At 44.7% G+C, this 19,082-nt stretch overlaps 1 protein-coding gene across 2 annotated transcripts in view; it reads right to left on the bottom strand.

Annotated features, from left to right (window-relative positions):
• FSIP1 (fibrous sheath interacting protein 1) overlaps positions 1–19,082 on the bottom strand; it is an 85,657-nt gene that overhangs the window by 25,383 nt on the left and 41,192 nt on the right. The window contains exons 7-10 of one of the 2 annotated variants that reach the window (XM_069728978.1): positions 11,193–11,279; positions 8,058–8,197; positions 4,681–4,791; positions 2,377–2,544 (exon numbers count right to left, since the gene is read on the bottom strand). In XM_069728978.1, the coding sequence (XP_069585079.1) occupies positions 2,377–2,544; positions 4,681–4,791; positions 8,058–8,197; positions 11,193–11,279 (506 nt within the window). The remainder of the gene's footprint in view (positions 1–2,376; positions 2,545–4,680; positions 4,792–8,057; positions 8,198–11,192; positions 11,280–19,082) is intronic. The other variant, XM_069728983.1, reaches the window with a different exon arrangement.

Here is a 19,082-nt window from a genome sequence, read left to right as displayed (position 1 = left end):
CGCCGATGCCCTATCCCGAGTGCACTGTTTCAAAAGTGTTCTTGCTCGACCGGAGTGGTCTGAGCAAGGGGGGGGGGATATGTAAGACTCATGCTGGTGTGGTAGATGGAGGCAGGTATATCTCGCCCAGGTGTTTGTCCTATGTGAATTAGGCCACTCAGTATCTTCAGGGTGCTAATGGGTTAATGATTGCAGGAATAAAAGATGACCAGCTGGGTGTTTCCAGTGTCTGCCTGGGGCACACAGATTGCCTGCCTGTGTGAGACAAACGTGACTGAAGAGCTCTGCTCAAGATCTGTGTGATGTTAGCTGGGTGGGAGAAGCCCCCCCAGTTGTTGAGATAGCAACGTATTTGTTTAGTTAGTGCCGGACAGGCTAGGATTTATTTTTATGTTTTGTTTTTGTGTTGCTTTCACGTTAATAAACCTGACCTGAGGTCAGCCTGCTCAGAAACCTGCTGTATGCCTCAGATTCAATGCACAAACCACGTGTCCTTTGACCCCAGCAAAGGCGATCCCAGAGTGTTTTGTCACACCGCGTACTATATGACACAGCTCGCATACTATATTGCACAGCCCGCGCACTATATTGCACAGCCCACGAAGTACATTGCATAGCGTATATTGCACAGCCCACATAGTATACTGCCCAGCCCATGTACTATATTGCCCAGCCCACATAATATATTGCACAGCCCACGCAGTATATACCAATGTGGGCACCATATCCCTGTTAAAAAAAAAAAGAATTAAAATAAAAAATAGTTACTCACCCTCCGTTGGCCCCCGGATCGAAGCGGTTACCGACGCTCCTTGCGCGCTCCGGCCTGAAGAGTGCATTGCGGTCTCGCGAGATGATGACGAAGCGGTCTCGCAAGACCGCTACGTCATCATCTCGCGAGACCGCAAAGCATGGAGCGGTCACCGGGGCGTCGCGAGGAGCGGGAAGGCCAGTTCCTGATCCGGGGGGCCGACGGACGGTGAGTATATAATGATTTTTTATTTTTTTAAAATTAATTTTAGCATTAGATCTTTTTACTATTGATGCTGCATAGGCAGCATGAATAGTAAAAAGTTAGTTACACAGGGTTAATAGCAGCATTAACAGAGTGTGTTACACCGCGGTCAACGCTGCCATTAACCCTGTGTTAGCGCTGACTGGAGGGGAGTACGGAGCGGGCACCGACTGCGGGAAGGAAGGAGCGGCCATGTTGCCTCTGGACTGTGCCGTCGCTGATTGGTCGTGGCTGTTTTGCCACGACCAATCAGCGACTTTGATTTCCATGACAGAGGCCGAGACCAATGAATATCCGTGACAGACAGAAGGACAGACAGAAAGACAGAAATGACCCTTAGACAATTATATACAGTATATATATCTATATATATAGATATATATATATATATATATATCTATATATATATATATATCTATATATATATCTATATATATATAGATATATATATATATATATCTATATATATATAGATGTATATATATAGATATATATCTATATATATAGATATATATATAGATATATCTATAGATATATATATATATATGTTTTGAAGAATATTTTGTTTTAAAATGATGTGTCAATGACAGAGAACTGCTGTATGTAAAAGCTCGTGTTAAAACCGCATTGCATATGGATGTCATATGGATACGAGATACGAGGAAATCGCATCATCGCAGTGCAAACGGATTACACACGGATCACTATTTTATATGTTGAGTGTGACTCCGGCCTTAAAATAATTTTATTATTGAATTAATAACAAGACAAGCTACAAAAAGGATTACAAAAATGTAAAACGCACAATGTGGCTATAATGTAACAAAACTGACCTAGTGTATATAAGACCTAGCTCCACTTAACTTGTTAGGTTATCTCACTAATTCGCAATAGCGGTTATGCACACTATCGAAGTGACATCACTGCTGCAGCCAAAAAACTGAACCTCAGTGAGCAGCAGGGAGCGTAGCTGGACCAGGAAGGGATATTTTAGATGCTTTAGAGGGTTCAGCTTATATTTTCCTGAAAGTGCAAAACCCTTTTCATAGATTATTCCTAAATATGAAGTGATCTCCTATCCCCAGGATAAGGAATACCTTACTGATTGCTCTAGGCCCCACCTCTGGGGCTTTCCCGTGATGGCAAGAATGGAGCTCTGGAACCAGAACCAAGCTCTTCCTTCGGCCATAGACAATGAATGGAGCAGCTGTTGCGCATGCGCACTATCGACCGGCAGAGCGCCGTTCCAAATTGGGGCCTAAATTGTGTAGAGCCCCAAAATACCCTTGACTTAAATTGGTTATTGCTTATGAAGACCATCACCAAATTTGACATTGCTTTCTTTACAGAACGTAGTTTACCTGTTTGGCCTCACGGACCATCGTCTCCGGTTCATGATCAATAGTCACAACAGGGTCTTTACCGCCATGAAACATTTGAAGTTCTGCTTCTATCTCAGCCAGCTTATCTAAGTCCTTGGGTTCTGGAGTATACCCCTCACCGGGCACAAGCCACACAGAAACGTTGGCCTACAAAGCAAATATTCATCAACATTCATATATACAATTTAGAAATATTAAAAGGGTGATAAAACAATTACAGAAAGTTTACTCACTCCTGGAAACCGCCCCTGGTTAAAGTACTGCCGCAAAGTAGACTAGTAAATCAGCCCGTTGTCTTTTCCTTTGTGTAGTGCCATGAACTAAATGACAATCCTATGAAACTGATGCATCACTCAGTGCCTTCACCATCTATTTCAGTATGGGGCATGGTAGTGAGGGGTTTGTGGACTGGTGAAGGAGGGGTGGCAGCCGAGTGTGGCACTCGGGGCATGGGTAGAGATCTTATTCACTTCTTTAAAAAAAATAGGTGTGTAATATTGGTCATGGATTGATATATTTCCCCAAGATTCCTCTTTGAGGCAACACATGACCTGTTATGTTTCTTTCTCGAGTGGCTGGTCTTATGCCACCTGTATGGTCAGGGAAGCTGGTGTCTTTTTAGTGCTCAGATGAGAAAAGATAAATTTGTTTTGTGCCTAGAGAAAAGAACAGGAGAAACACTGTTTGAACCAAACTTCTGTGTCCCTGTCTGTGACTGCATGTGATCAAACACACACACAGCTATGCCACACACACACAGCTATGCCACACACACAGCTTTAATATACACACAGCTCTGTTACATACATAGACACACAGCTCTACTACATACACACACAGCTCTGCTACATACATCCATGCAGCTCTGCTACATACACACAGCTCAGCTACATACACACACAGCCCTGCTACATACTCACACACAGCTCTGCTACATACACACACATATACATGCAGCACTGCTACATACACAAACACACACACATACATGCAGCACTGCTACATACAGACACACAGCCACATAGCATATAGCACAGCCCACGGAGTATATAGCACAGCCCAAGGAGTATATAGCTTGCTAAATACATAACTTTGCTACATACACACACAACATTGCTACATCAATGCATACAAAGCTTAGTTACAACACACTCAGCGTCATGCTGGTGACTCGCACAGTTTGTAACCACTGTCCTACTCATTGCGTGCACCACTCTGATCCTCCCAGTGCCAAACCATGTCACTGAGCTGCCTCAGCACAGCTATATCCTCCTATCGCTGTAGAGTCTCCACCCGGCTATAGGGAGGGGCGGCCAGACTTTGCAGGAATTTAAAACCACTGTGTCCTGCAGAGTTTTGCTTCCCTGTCCTATCCCCTTCCATATATTAGGCAGTGCCTCCCTTCACACCTTAGGTTTTAGTTTGGACTTCGTCACTAGTTCGCCATCAAGGTACTTTATTGTCCTGATTCTCATGTTACTGACCCCACTTGTTTACTTGTTTTGTCTGTTTTCTCCACTCCTGACCCCAACTTCGTATTTTGAATGTGTACTGCCTGTCCCGAACTCAGGCTTTCTGACCATGTCTCTGTCTTCGCCCTCGTTGCCTCATATTCTGCCTTGACCTGCTGGTCAGCTGATGCAGGTGCAGGGACTGCCCAGGAGTGGCACCTGGTGACTACCCTAATGGCCCAAGCCTATCAATACCACTAGAGGCTCTAGGGAAGACCATGTAGTCACCTAGTTATGCCCCTCCAGCGTAAGCCCAGGCCATGGCGCAGTGAATCCACACCGAGCGCTGGAACACTTGGCTCAGGCATATTATCAAAACATACATAGCTCTGCTATAACATACACACACCTGGATAGTCATTCATCTAGCATCCGTGCAGCTTCAGTGATGTGCAGGTTTCTCTCCTGCCCTGCAAAGATCAGACTGATCAGTATGGGGCAGGAGGAAAGAGCGCAGTTCTCTTAGTGACTGAGAAGGATGCAATGTCAAGTGTTCTCCTCCAACACAGGAAGCTGCCTCTGATCTATAAGACGTACACACTTTCTTAGCAAGATTTTTTTCTGGCTAAAAAGTGCGTTTTATAATCCAAAAACTACTATACTTCTTTATGCTGTCATCCCTATAGCTCAATGTCTCCGTAACAGCTGTGGATGACTTAACAGGGGTGCCACTGCCCTCAATACATGACGGAATCATTGATCCTTGGTGATTATGATTATTTGGATCTGCTTTAGCCCTAATCTGGCACTTAATAAAAATCGTAGCGCTTACCATGCCATCATCATCATCACTGCAGCCATCTTGCACATCCCCCAACAGCTGCTCCAATCGTAGCTTTTCGTCATCTATGAGAAGGACATGTGACCCTGCGTCCTTCGCCAGCTGTAATAGAAACAGTCAGATCTCATTAGTGCCAGGCTCCATCTGAGTGATCAGGCACGGCGCTGCCAAACATAACAAGCTTTTACATCACATTTAACAGCACGGCTAACCAGATTATCTTCCCGACAACTTGGATCAGGGCATGTAATCACTGAGCCGCTCCACAAACACTTCTGACACACAGGAAGCCTTTCTTTTACATTTCTCCGAGAAGTCTAAGGCTCGTGGTAATAATAGAGGCCATGTTCCGAAAACTCCATGACCGCAATGGGGAAAGCCAAATTATAGGGAGTAGTTTGTTTTCTATTGAAGACTCCGGCCACATTACCAACGTGATATATGCAACATGACTTATGGCACATGGGCCAAAGTAGAAGAAAGGAACAACAAGTTGAGGAAAGACAAGTTTCTGGGTCGTGCACTTTTTGCAGTTTAGGCTACTGGTGCCTTCAGGTCAGACATGACTTGGGATCCCCATAGGTCAAGGTGCAACTGATACTTCTGCCCGACCTGTAGCTAAGAATTGGGAAAAGGGAAATAAAGTCATATTTCCCTGCCACTTACTGATGCATGTACATACCTGTGGGCGTCTGTCATGGATGTATAACTTCTAGAGTGACGATATCTCCTCCCAATGACACAAGGACAAGTCAAATCCAAGGAATGGCAGAAATCTCAACCAGACATAAATAACTCCATCAAAAGGTACTTAAGCACCTCTTGACCCCGTACATCAGGGGTGTCAAACTGCATTCCTCGAGGGCTGCAAACAGGTCATGTTTTCAGGATTTCCTTGTACTGCACAGGTGATAATTTAATCACCTGCACAGAAGGATTCCAGCACCTTGTGCAATACAAGGAAGTCCTGAAAACATGACCTGTTTGCGGCCCTCGAGGAATGCAGTTTGACACCTCTGCCGTACATCTTCCTGTTCATTGTCTCCTACATATGGCTGTACGGCGGACCTGTAATACTGACTCTTATTTTATTCCTGCTGCTCCACTAAGTATTTCATTTTCTGTTTTTCTTAAAATCTTAAAATCAGTCACAGAGTTCCAGGAATATGGCCATTTTTTGTTGTTTTTATATTCATATTTTTTATTTCCGATATCCGTGGAAAAATGTAAAGGATAAAAAGGTAATAGAAATAATAATAATCTAATTTTTTTTTTTAGTGCCACAAAGGGCCACTAAAAGGCATTTTCAATTGTGTTTCCCTCTCCCTATTTTTATGTTTTGGACATGTGGGGAGATCGTAGTTATTTGGGTGGCAGAGACTTTCTTTTTATTTTGTTTTTCCTTTTATTATTTTTTTCATTTATTTTACATTGTGTGCCCTTATATGGTCATTAAAGACCTTAGGGGACATTTCTACATTTAAATGCATTTAATGAAATTGTGGATCTATCCAGAAAATGGAGCGGCTCGTTATCCCCAGTATCGGGGCATATTCAGCCTCAGCTGACATGGCTTCAGTAAGACTCTGCAGCCCATGCTCTGTCCCATGATCCCAGGATCGCTGGGACGGGAGAACGTGCTGATCTGGCTTCCTAAGCCCAGGTTATGTACTGTGCATACACCAATCATACCATCTTTTTCTTCTCTATGGGGAGTGCGGCATCTATAACGCTGCATGACCATCGTGCAGCTGCGAGGACTCACACTGCAGAGATGCACATAGACCAGAACGACATTCTGCGCATAGGTCAAAGAGCTGAGTTATACAAGGTGCGCCAATATAGCTAGCCCCTATTTCAGAGTGTCGCTTGCACAAGGTAATGCTTACTGGGTCACATTCATAGTAAAACTGTCTTTTTCCCATACATAGAATAGAGGGGGCCTCATGGCACGGGCCAGCAATGTTAGTGAAATAGGGGTAGGCCTGACAGGTGGGACATGCATCTATTAGATATTTATGGCATATCCTGTGAACATCTCAGAGATGGGATTATCACTCATTGCTATTATTGTCATAGCAGGTAAGCAGATCTTCCATCTTTCCCTGTGTCTGATGTTCCGGCAATCTCTCAACAATCAATTAAAATAATATTCATTGTCAAAAATCTAACTAAAGGGGTGTTACTCACCTCTCTTGTTACAGCGCCCGTCTGTCTTCCTCCTACCTTGGCCATCTCTCTCTGTTCTTCTGCATGTTAACCATGATATCATATCTGGCTCAGATAGCAGGGCGCTGCCTGAGTACTCAGGTAGTTGGCACACAAGCATCTACTGAGGACCTTGTGACAAACCCAGCTTTGCTATTTTACTAGGACTATGCTATTCAACTGGTCGACTTTGTCTTAAATCCTGTGACAAACTCTCTGCTACTTCCCTAGGTTCTTTGATTCTCCACTGACCAGGTCTGCCTTGGATCCTGTAATAAACCCTGCTTTTCTACATCGCTGGGCACTCTGCTACCACTACCAACTCTGCATTAGACTCTATGACAAACTCAGCTCTGCTAAAATGCTGCCAGCTCTGCACTGGACTCTATGACAAACTCAGCTCTGCTAAAATGCTGCCAGCTCTGCACTGGACTCTATGACAAACTCAGCTCTGCTAAAATGCTGCCAGCTCTGCAATGGACTCTATGACAAACTCAGCTCTGGCAAAATGTTGCCAGCTCTGCACTGGACTCTATGAGAAACTCAGCTCTGGCAAAATGTTGCCAGCTCTGCACTGGACTCTATGACAAACTCAGCTCTGGCAAAATGTTGCCAGCTCTGCACTGGACGCTATGAAAAACTCAGCTCTGGCAAAATGTTGCCAGCTCTGCACTGGACTCTATGAGAAACTCAGCTCTGCTAAAATGCTGTCAGCTCTGCATTGGACTGTGACAAACATTGCTCTGGTATTTAGCCAAATCAACTTTTCATATATAGCTGTTCAACTTGGCACTACACCGTCAGCTCCCCAGCACTGAGTCTACTCGGCTTCATTGAGTTTTATGCCTCCCTTTTGCATCTCCTGTTGCCATTCTGCCACCAAACCTTCCGTTTTTCCATCTTGATATTCCTGTTTCACCAAAGTCCTATGTGCATGCTGCATCACAACTGCTCATCCGGACCAAAGGTTCGAGGGTGTACCTTACCAGGTCACACATAAGAGTGCCCCCCACAGGAGAAATAAATCATTACACAGTGCTGCATTTTTCTCTGAATAAAAAAATATTGAACAGAATAGACAAAATATGCAAGTAAAATGAAAACTTACTTTTAACTGTAATACAATCAACATATAAGTAGTCAATACATCGCTCGCATACCTCAATGTTCCTTTGGATGAAATTGACTCTTTTGTGGTCTCTGTTTTTCCGCTTTCTGTGATTTGATGTTTCACTGCAGCTTAATAAGTCACTGGTTTCAATGCCAGAACCCTTACCTAAAATTACAGATGCCAAGATGCCTGGAATTACAATGTAAATACATTCTGAATGGCAAACACATTTCAGCAATGCAAAGTTTATTCAAGAAAGACCTGTCCTTTGCCATTAAATCTGCATATCATATTTTTTTGCCTGGTATAAATGCTACTAATTCTGAATTCAGCGTTGCTTTGCTTTTGTTCCTGTGCCTTTCCATTCCTAAGATATGGCCATCTCTTCCCTGTGTATAGATTTAGTCAGGTGGGCGTAACCCATAGAGGAGTTGAAGACTACACCCACATTACAAACTTGGCAAAATTTACATACAAGGAAGAGGGGGCCATATTTGAGGATCAGAGAGCCGCAGGAACAAAAGAAAAACAATGCCAGATTCAGGAAAGCAGCGGCTTTTACACCAGGTAAAAAAAAAAGACATTTTTGGCAAGTTACATGTCACCTTTAAATTACATTAAACATGCTTATTAATAATATCCCCAGAACTAATGTGCAATGAATTGTATGTGGTTATTACACACGTATGTACATTTTCTTCATAGTCTTCATCCAAACCATGTTGGACAAAATTACTGGGACTAGAGCAACGGAGGGCTCTTACACAAAGGCAGGAGCGATCACTGGAAGTGGAGGGACACTTTGCAAGGGCACATCTTATCCAATAACTCAAAGTAATCCAATCATAGAATAGAATCATAGAATGGTAGAGTTGGAAAGGACCCCCTGGGTCATCTGGTCCAACCCCCTGCTCAAAGCAGGATTCACTAAATCATCCCAGACAGGTGTCTGTCCAGCCTCTGTTTGAAGACTTTCGTTGAAGGAGAACTCACCACCTCTCGTGGCAGCCTGTTCCACTCATTGATCATCCTAACTGTCAAAAAGTTTCTTCTAATATCTAATCTGTGTCTCCTCCCATTCAGTTTCATCCCATTGCTTCTAGTCTTTCCTTGTGCAAATGAGAATAAAGATGATCCTTCTACAATGTGACAGCCTTTGAGATATTTGTAGACAGCTATTAAGTCTCCTCTCAGTCTTCCTTTTTGCAAGCTAAATATTTCCAAATCCTGTAACCGTTCCTCATAGGACATGGATGCATACCGGTCACCATTCTGGTCGCTCTTCTCTGAACTTGCTCCAGTTTGTTGATATTTTTTTTTAAAATGTGATGTCCAAAACTGGACACAGTATTCCAGATGAGGTCTGACCAAAGAGGAGTAGAGGGCAATAATGACTTTGCGTGATCTAGACTGTATGCTTCTGTTGATACATCCCAGAATTGCATTTGCCTTTTTTGATGCTGCATCACTCTGTTGACTCATGTTCAGTTTATGATCTATTAGTATACCCAAGTCTTTTTCACATGTGCTAAGTCTTAGCCCTATTCCTCCTATTCTGTATATGCTTTTTTCATTTTTATTGCCCAGATCTAGTACTTTGCATTTTTCCTTGTTAAAAACTATTCTGTTAGTTGCTGCCCACTGCTCCAGTTTATTTATATCTTGTTGAATCATCTCTCTCTCTTCTCCAGTATTAGCTATCCCTCCTAGCTTTGTGTCATCAGCAGATTTAATCAGTGTACCCTCAATTCCTTCATCTAAATCATTGATAAAGATATTGAACAATACAGGGCCCAGGGCAGAACCCTGTGGTACCCCTCTTGAGACATTCTTCCAACTGGATATGCAGCCATTTACGACCACTCTTTGGGTCTGATCACTAATGCAGTTATGAATCCACCTAACAGTTGCCTTGTCCATTCCATACTTAGTCATTTTTTCAATAAGGATGGTGTGAGATACTTTGTCAAATGCTTTGCTGAAGTCAAGATATAATTATCTACAGCATTTCCATGATCCACCAGTCAGTGATTCTGTTATAGAAGGAAATTAAGTTAATTTAACATGACTTATTAGTTACAAACCCATACTGACTCTGGTTAATCACTTAATTCTTATCCAGCAACTTACATACATGGTGTTTAATAATTTGTTCAAAGATCTTTCCTAGTATAGAAGTCAGAATAAACCGGCCTATAGTTCCCTGGGTCCACCTTCTTGCTTTTTTTGAAGATAGGAACAACATTTGCTCTTCTCCAGTCTTCCGGGACTTCTCGTCCTGTTCTCCAAAAATTTTCAAAGATTATGGAGAGTGGTTCAAAAATTTCTTCTGCTATCTCCTTCAGTACTCTGGGGTGTAATTTATATGGACCTGGAGACTTGAATTCATTTATGTTAGCTAAGTGTTTCCTCACTATCTTTCTGACTATGGATATCTTGGATTCTTCTATTCCTTTAATAGGACAGTGAAGATCAGTTGATGTTACAATTCCTTTCTGAGAGAAAACAGATGCAAAATAGGAATTTAAAAGTTCGGCCTTCTCAACATTCTTTCTTACCATTTCATCATTTTCATCCTGTGAAATCCTATAGGATCTTTGACTTTTCTTTTACTTTTGACATATCCCCCAAATCCTTTTTTATTGCTTTTGAAGTCTCTTGCAAACCTTAATTCATTGTCAGCTTTAGATAATGTGATGCGTGCCCTGCAGGTTCTGCAGACAGTATTATATTCTTCTGTAGATATGCCTCCCTCTTTCCATTTGATAAACATTTTTTTCTTGCTTTTTAGCATGTGTTTAAGTTCTGTGTTCATCCATCCTGTTTTTCTTAAATGCTTCGTATTCTTCCCTCTTTTTGGAATTATTAACGATTGTGCTTTGAGAATTTAATTTTTCAAGATTTCCCATCCTTCCTGGACATTTTTGTCCTTAAGAATATCCAGCCATTAGATCTCTCCGATTCTCTTTCTGAGTCCCTTAAAATCTGCCTTTCTAAAATCTAACTTTGGAGTCTTCCTCCTCTAGTTATCCAAAATTCTACAATAGCATGGTCGCTACCTCCTAGGGTCCCAGCCACTCTTACCTCCTCAACCATTTCCTCCCTGTTTATAAGGATTAGATCCAAGATAGCAGATCCCCTTGTTTTCTCCTTTCAACAACTCATAGTTAATGATCCCGGTTACCTTGAAAGTCTTCTGGGTCCTCATCACAGTACTCGGGAGGAGGTTGAGTGGAAAACAAAGGAGAAAACATTTTCTCGAAGATATTATCTGCAGAATAAAATTAAAAAGTTTTACAATAAGCTATTTGTAATTGTCCAATTGATACCAGTCTCAATCTTGTCCCTACCGAAACAAAAGTAAATTAAATTACAATACTAAACATTTACAATGGCAATGGATTTGAGATAATTAAAATGTTCATCTAGGGGCAAAAATGATGCTCAGTTTATGAGCCCACTAGTTGGTTAGCAAATATAATTTATTAAGGTTTTAATATACCGTAATAGCACCGGCCCTGGAAAGTCAATCTATTCAAAGGTTTGGTGACATGTATGAAATGGGCTGAGTTAGTTCAATAGCTAACTCAGCCCTCTTCACTGTACATGCACAGCTCCCATAATCTTTTCACAATCTTAAAGGGACTGTGTCAGCACAGAATGACTGTTCAAATCAAGTACTGGTGCTCTGTACATCATGGCAGGGGTAACCAATTATATACTGTACATCTTCTCACCTGCTTGTTTTCCCTCCATCTCCGCCCTTCTTTGGCTCTATGAAGCCAGAGCTGTCAATCAAATAAGGGGTAGGGTGGAGATAGAGGGACAACAAGCAGGTGGGAAGGTGCATATAAATGACTGGCCCTGCCATGAAGCACCGAGTGGCAGGACTTAGCTTAAATAGTCATCCTTTGCTGACAGAGTCCTTTTGTACCGGACAGATCCATTCACTCTTACCATACATCACAAGAGATTTTCTCACAAATTACTTTACCATGTGCTCACTCTCAATTTTCTTGCTCCTAGTTACAGGAGATATCTCCCCTAACCCCAGCTCTTCTGGTAATAGTAAGTTTAAATTGTTCCCTGCCCCACTGCAAACCATGAAAATCTCATAAATATTCTTTGCATGCCTTCTGTCTCCTTTAACTGTGCCCTCTGGAACTCATGGTCAGCATGTAACAAACTTTCCTATATCCATGACTTTTTCCTATCAAACTCCCTTAACCTTCTGATTCTAACTGAAACCTGGATCCAGAAGTCTGACATCACCACCGCTGCTGCTCTCTTGTATGGTTGGCTTACATTTTTCACATACCCCAAGACCTGACAACACCTCAAGAGGGGTGTTGGTCTGCTCCTTTCAAAAACAAAATGTGCTTTTCAGGTCATCCCGCACAGTACCTTCACTTATCTTCCCTTTTTTTGAGGTCCATAATATTTGATTTTTCCGGCCCTTCTCCCTGCAAATGGCTGTTGGGTATCACCTAAGGGCCCCTCCCGTTAGTTCCTTCATCACTTTTCAACCTGTCTCCCACACTTTGTATCCTGTGACCTCACCACTCTCATCATGGGGGACTTGAAAATCCCCATTTGCCGCTCTTTTATCTCTTACCTCCTCTTTCGGCCTTCTACTAATACTCCTACACATGAAGACATGAATACTCCGGACCTCATCTTCTCCAGTGCATGACTTTACTAACTCCCCCTCTCCTGCTCTCTGACCACAACCTTCTTTCATTCTCTGTCAAGAAATATCACCAACTCAGTACACCCCCACTTAAAGGAATATATGTGCCATTAATACCCAAAAACTTATAAAGAATTTGCAGTCATCATTGGCCCCGATATCCTCCTGACTCTACACTGAAATACTATAATGAAACACTGCAAAGTGCCCTGGATGAAACCGCACCTCCTACACCTAGAACAACCTGGCATAGATGATGACAACCCTGGCACAGGCAGCAAAAACGTTTTCTCCAACAGTGTTCCAGGTGTGGCGAACACATGTGGAGAAAATCCAATCTGGGTGAAAATTTCATCCATTATAAGATTATGCTTAACCCTTTCACCCCAGGGTAATTTTTCATTTTTCATTTTCTCCTCCCCTTCTTCCAAGTGCCAAAACTTATTTATTGTTTCAGCCAAATGAGGGCTTGTTTTTTTGCGGGACTAGTTGTACTTTTGAATGACACAAAGCGTACTGGAAAATGGGGAAAAAAATTCCAAGTCTGGTAAAATCGCAAAAAAAAGTGCATATCCATAATGATTTTTTTATTTTTTATTTACCACGTTGACTATATGGTAAAACTGACCTGCCAAAATGATTCTCCAGGTCAGTAAGAGTACACAGATACCAAACATGTAGTTTTTTATTTATTTAAGTGGTGAAAAAAATGCAGAAATTCGCCAAAGAAAATTGTTTGCTTATGTCACCATATTCCAAGACTACGTCCCCACGGTCAGCAACCGGCAGCGCTTTTGACGCAGTACATGTCGCTCCATCCAAAGCGCTACTGGATTTTGAATGCAGGTGATTCCGCATGTGTTCATTGAACCGTGCGGAATCACCGCATTCAATACATTGGACTGGTGATATTTATCTTGTAGAGACTGCGCGTCTCCACAAGATAGACATGCTGCGGTCTGGAAAGACGCGCCGCATGTCCGTCTCCGCAGGGAAGCTGCGGGCGTCGATGCATGCATAGTGGACAAGGGATTTCTTGAAATCCCATCCACTATGCTGTAATATCTGGCTACTATGGGTTGGACGATGTGGATGAACCACATATCCAACTCTCTGACTTCACAGCAGTGAAGAAAAACTACTATAGAAAGTATACTAGGGCATCACTGGATGGTAATGTTGTTGGATTGTCGCTTGTCCTAAATATGTAATTGTTTTACCTGGTATAAATGCTGCTGTTCTCCTGAATCTAGAGATGCTTTTCTTTTATTCCTGCACCTGCCCTGTCCGCTAGACTTTTTTTGTGCTCCAGGACGGGCTTTGCAAGTAGCCCGGCGTGCTCTCTTGTATTGCATTTTCTAGGCCTCCTGTCACGATTCCCCTGACCGCTGTTACCAGTTGGTCAGGATTCACACCGTGACCGTCACCCCTACGTCACTGATTGAGATTACTTTAGGCCAACAGACGGCTATCACATGTGCAGGGGGGCTTATCTTAGTTATCCCTCCACTCCACGATGTGATGAAAAAACCACACACAAGGCTATTGACCTCTTAGTTTACAGCAGGGGCTTATTTTAGGTATCCCACTGCTTTTCTATATACCACGAACTGCAGGGATTTATGTATATCCCGCTTACAGTTCCACTTAACACTTGCAGCTCTCTGGCGCCCCCCTTACTCTCAGGTCAGATTAGGTACTGCACCTAGGGTAATTAGTCGCCAGACAGGCTGCCTGCTATGCACTCGCTATTGGGCACGCTGCAGCGACGCGATAAACTACTCCCACTTAGGCAGGAACAATAATTATCAACGCCGCAGTCGCTACAGCAGCACCCCAAAAGCCTGCACACGGTATCGCCGCCACCAGCTTCGATTAAACGGGTCCGAAGCTAACCCAACACAACAGTAGCGTATTTCCCTTCAGAAGACTTAGGGTACGGTTTAGAACAGGAGAACGAACTAATATTAACTATTATATTCCATAAAAATTAGGCAGTGCTTTATCAAAAATATTTTATAAAGATGTTACAAATGAGACAATTGCAAATATGTACACGGGTAATTATAACATAAAGGGAATAAAGGAGAAAAGATAACACTCACATTTTCAAAGCATGGCAGGCACCCAGGCTAGGGCAGTTTTCCATACGTCCCAGCTCATGGGATGTACTCAGCTCTTCCAGGAAAAATAGGACAAGAAAAAACTGGGGATGCCTGCCAGACACTTAAAACCTGAAGGCTGTGACATCACAGAAAGGCTGTCTTATCCAGACCCTCCTCTCTCTACATTCTGAGTACTTCAATCTTAAATTTATCTACTTGCTATAACTTCGCTACAAAACATGTCATAGTCATAACGAACCCATAATTCATCTCGGATTAACGTGAGCATTCTAATGAGATCAAATATGTCCTATCTGGGATACATATTTACCAAGAAAACCCTACTTCTTTACCAGATGGAGTTAGAAGCCCGTGTTTCGGGGGATGGGTCGATACACCGAGTGAGAATACGAATATATATTTTCGTGGTCTTAACGTAAACCTGGTGCATACTATCGTACAAAACCCAAACAAAGAATCTTTCATGAATTTTGGAGCCATTTTTCCAGTTCCAGCTAGTGGAAGATTCTAACCTGGTCGTAAATACCGTTCGGCCATAAAACTTCTCTTCCCCCATACATTGACAAAGCAGCTCTTGGCTGAGTGAAAGGGAAGGAATTTGAAGCTACAAACTGCTGTAGCATCACTCCAAGAAGGGGGGCTTAGCCCACGCAGGCTAGCAAGAAAACTACTTATGATATTTCATACCATATCATGACACCTCCCCCTTTTGGTGTGCGCTAGGGAGGCAGTACCCCACGGTATGCCTCCATGGGCACCTCAGTAGGTTCACCCTGGCGGGAGAGTCCATCTGCATTCCCATGCTCTTTGCCCGTTTTGTGTTCAATGGTGAAGTCAAACTGCTGAAGGGCAAGGCTCCAGCGTAGCAACCTGCCGTTGGTTCCACACATGGCGTTTAGCCAGCGCAGAGGGTTGTGGTCGGTCACCACAGTGAAGGGGCGACCGTACAAGTAGGGCTGCAAGCGCTGCAGGGCCCAGACTATGGCCAGGCACTCCTTCTCGATGGTGGAGTAGGCCACTTCCCTCGGCAAAAGCTTCCGGCTCAGGTATAACACGGGGTGCTCTTGGTCCTCCGAGTCAACCTGGCTGAGCACAGCACCAAGGCCAAACTCGCTGCCGTCGGTCTGCACCAAGTACGGTCGACTGCTGTCGACTGCTTTCTACACAGGGGCGTTGCACGGTGCGGTTTTCAACGCCTGGAAGGCCCCCTCACAGCCATCTGTCCAGTTGACGATGTGGGGTAGTTCTTCCTGGTGAGGTCCGTCAAAGGTTTTGCCAGGCTACTATAGTGCTGTATGAAGCGCCTATACTACCCTGCAGTGCCCAAGAAGGACATCACCTATTTCTTGGTCACGGGAGTGGGCCAGTTTACGATCACTCCCACTTTGTCAGGCTCTGGCTTCAGGGTGTTCCCGCCTACCCGGTGCCCCAGGTAGTGAACCTCCCTCATGCCCATCTGACACTTTCCCGGCTTGATAGTCAGTCCTGCTTGGTGAATTCGCCTGAGCACCTCCTTGAGATGCTGCAGGTGTTCCTTCCAGGAGGGACTGAAGATGGCAATGTCATCCAAGTACGCCACAGCGTACTTCTCCAGTCCCTGAAGCAGGAGGTTGACCAAAGGGTACAGTCCAAAGGGTGTGATAAAGGCGGACTTCTCCTGTGCCTCAGGGCTCAGGGGAATCTGCCAGTATCCTCAACTCAGATCCATTATTGACCGCCCCCTGACGAAGCTGACGCGAAACGCGTGTTGGGGCTACAGCGTGGATCATTTCTGAGTGCCAGCTTCAGGGGTAAGGATGTAAGGGGAGCCATGTTATAATCATTGACTGATTTGATTGTTTGGAGCCTGTGTACAGGGCTCTGTGTATGTCCACATAGACTTTGAATAGCTAATGAGGCTTTATACCCCCTGACCCCTTCCCCCTGTTTTGATCTGTTGCACTAAGCACTTTATATATATATATATATATATATATATATATATATATATGTGGCATCAGTCTTTTTCTGCGCTGGTTTTTCATCTGTGCTACCTCCACTTTTTCTTTTGCTTGTTACTTTTTGTTTAATGATTTGTTTAAATGCATTCGAGATTGAACCTTTTTATCAACCTGTATTTAATAAAATTGTTATTTTAGTATGGACTTGTACTCCATTTTTGCTTGGATAATGTCCATTATTGTTAGGTAGCTAACTTCTCAAGCAGCTCCTCGATGCGCGGCATTGGGTGCGCATCCGAGGCTGTGATGGCGTTGAGCCCCCTGTAGTCCACGCAGAACCGGGTGGTCCGGTCCTTCTTTGGCACGAGAACTACAGGTGATGCCCACGCGCTCTTTGACCGTCGAATCACCCCCAGCTGTAACATCTCATCGATCTCTTGGTGCATAATCTGCTGCACCTGGTCAGAGATTCGATAGGGTGTTCGCCGTAGTGGGGCGTGATTCCCGGTGTCCACCTCGTGGACTGCTGAGTCCTCCCAGGTCGGTTGGAGAACACGACCCGGAAGGGTTCCAGTGTGGTTTGCAACTGCAACCGCTGGGATTCAGTTAACGAGGCGCTTACCTCCACGTCCTCGATGGACCCATTGGCCTTAGCTTGGCCAGCATGTCCAGGAGGGTGTCTTCCTCATCGTCTTCGGGCAAGCTGCAGACCGGTAGGACGAAAGGTTCACGTTCGTGATGAGCCTTCATCATGTTGACATGAAAGGCCTTACGCCTACCCCGAGCGTGGTCAAGCGTGACCACATAAGTGACCGGGTTGAGCTGTTGGTGGACGACGTACGGGCCCTCCCAGGCTGCCTGAAGCTTATCCGTTGATACGGGGACCAGCACCCACACCTTTTGACCCACGTGGTAGGTCCGCTCCCGGGCGTTCTGGTCGTACCAGTGCTTCTGATCAGCCTGAGCCTGCGTCATGCACCAACTGCGTCAAGGTCTGCATCTTGTCACGGAAGCGCATGACATATTCCACTATGGACACTTCAGAAGGGTTCGGCTCCTCTTCCCAGGATTCTCTTACCAACCCAAGGGGTCCCCGGACTCGCCTGCCGTACAGGAGCTCGAAGGGGGAGAACCCCGTCGAGGCCTGCGGAACCTCTCGGTAAGCGAACGGCAGGTGTGGGAGGTACCGCTCCCAGTCGCGCCCTTGAGTCTCAACCAGCATGCGTAGCATCTGTTTGAGGGTACCATTGAAGCGTTCACACAAGCCATTGGTCTGTGGGTGATACGCACTCGATACCAGGTGCTTCACCTGCATTCTCTTACAGAGAGCCTCCATTAGGCGAGACATAAATTGGGTCCCTTGATCAGTAACCATTTCCCTGGGAAACCCTACACGTGAAAAGATGGCCAACAGGGCATCCGCCACCTTATCTGCCCTAGTTGACGACAGAGCTACTGCCTCTGGGTACCGGGTAGCATAGTCTACCATAGTAAGGATGTATTGCTTTCCAGAGCTGCTGGGGACGGCCAGCGGGCCCACAATGTCCACCGCGATCCTCTGGAAAGGCTCTTCTATCACTGGCAAAGGGATCAGGGGAGCCTTAATAGCAGGCCCCGCCTTCCCCACTCTTTGACAAGTGATACAGGAGCGGCAGTAGTTTGACACATTTGTCCCCATCTTAGGCCAATAGAAGTGTTGAGACAGCCGGGCCTTAGTTTTGCTGATCCCCAAGTGTCCAGCTAGCGGGATCTCATGGGCAATCCGCAACAACTCACCCCGGAATTGCTGCAGGACGACCAGCTGTCTTTCCCTCAACCACTCCTTTTGTGATTCTCCGGGTACTGTCTCCCGGTACAACCTTCCTCGTTCCCAGAACACCTTCTCCTTATCAGCCTCGGAGAAGAGCGTCCCGGCAAGTTGTCTCAAACTCTCTAGGCTCGCATCTGTGTGCAGAGTGGCCTGAAACTCCTGGCTAGGGGAAGCCAAAAGCGACGTCAGGGTCCCTTCCCCACGGGAACCCTCTTGGACCTGCTCTGAGTCGACCTCTGGTTCAGTCACAGTAATGACTGAGGAGGGTTCGGAAGGCAGACAGTTATCTGTGTTCCGGGCGCTCTGACTGCGGGTGACAGCAGCTACGTAGGCTGTCTCCCCGGGGGTTTCTACAGGCCCATTAGCCGATGCTGCTATGGGCTCTAACTCCCCATCCACCCCCAACACTCCAGGGGCAGTGCTACTTATGGGCCAGTTACCTTCCTCGGTGGCACTGGTCACTTTCATGGCATCACCTTCCTCACGGTTCCCATGCATCTCCCCATTT

The sequence above is a fragment of the Ranitomeya imitator genome, chromosome 1 (assembly GCF_032444005.1).
Source record: "Ranitomeya imitator isolate aRanImi1 chromosome 1, aRanImi1.pri, whole genome shotgun sequence".
Taxonomy (NCBI): Eukaryota; Metazoa; Chordata; class Amphibia; order Anura; family Dendrobatidae; genus Ranitomeya; species Ranitomeya imitator.
This window is presented reverse-complemented; position numbering and strand designations above follow the sequence as displayed.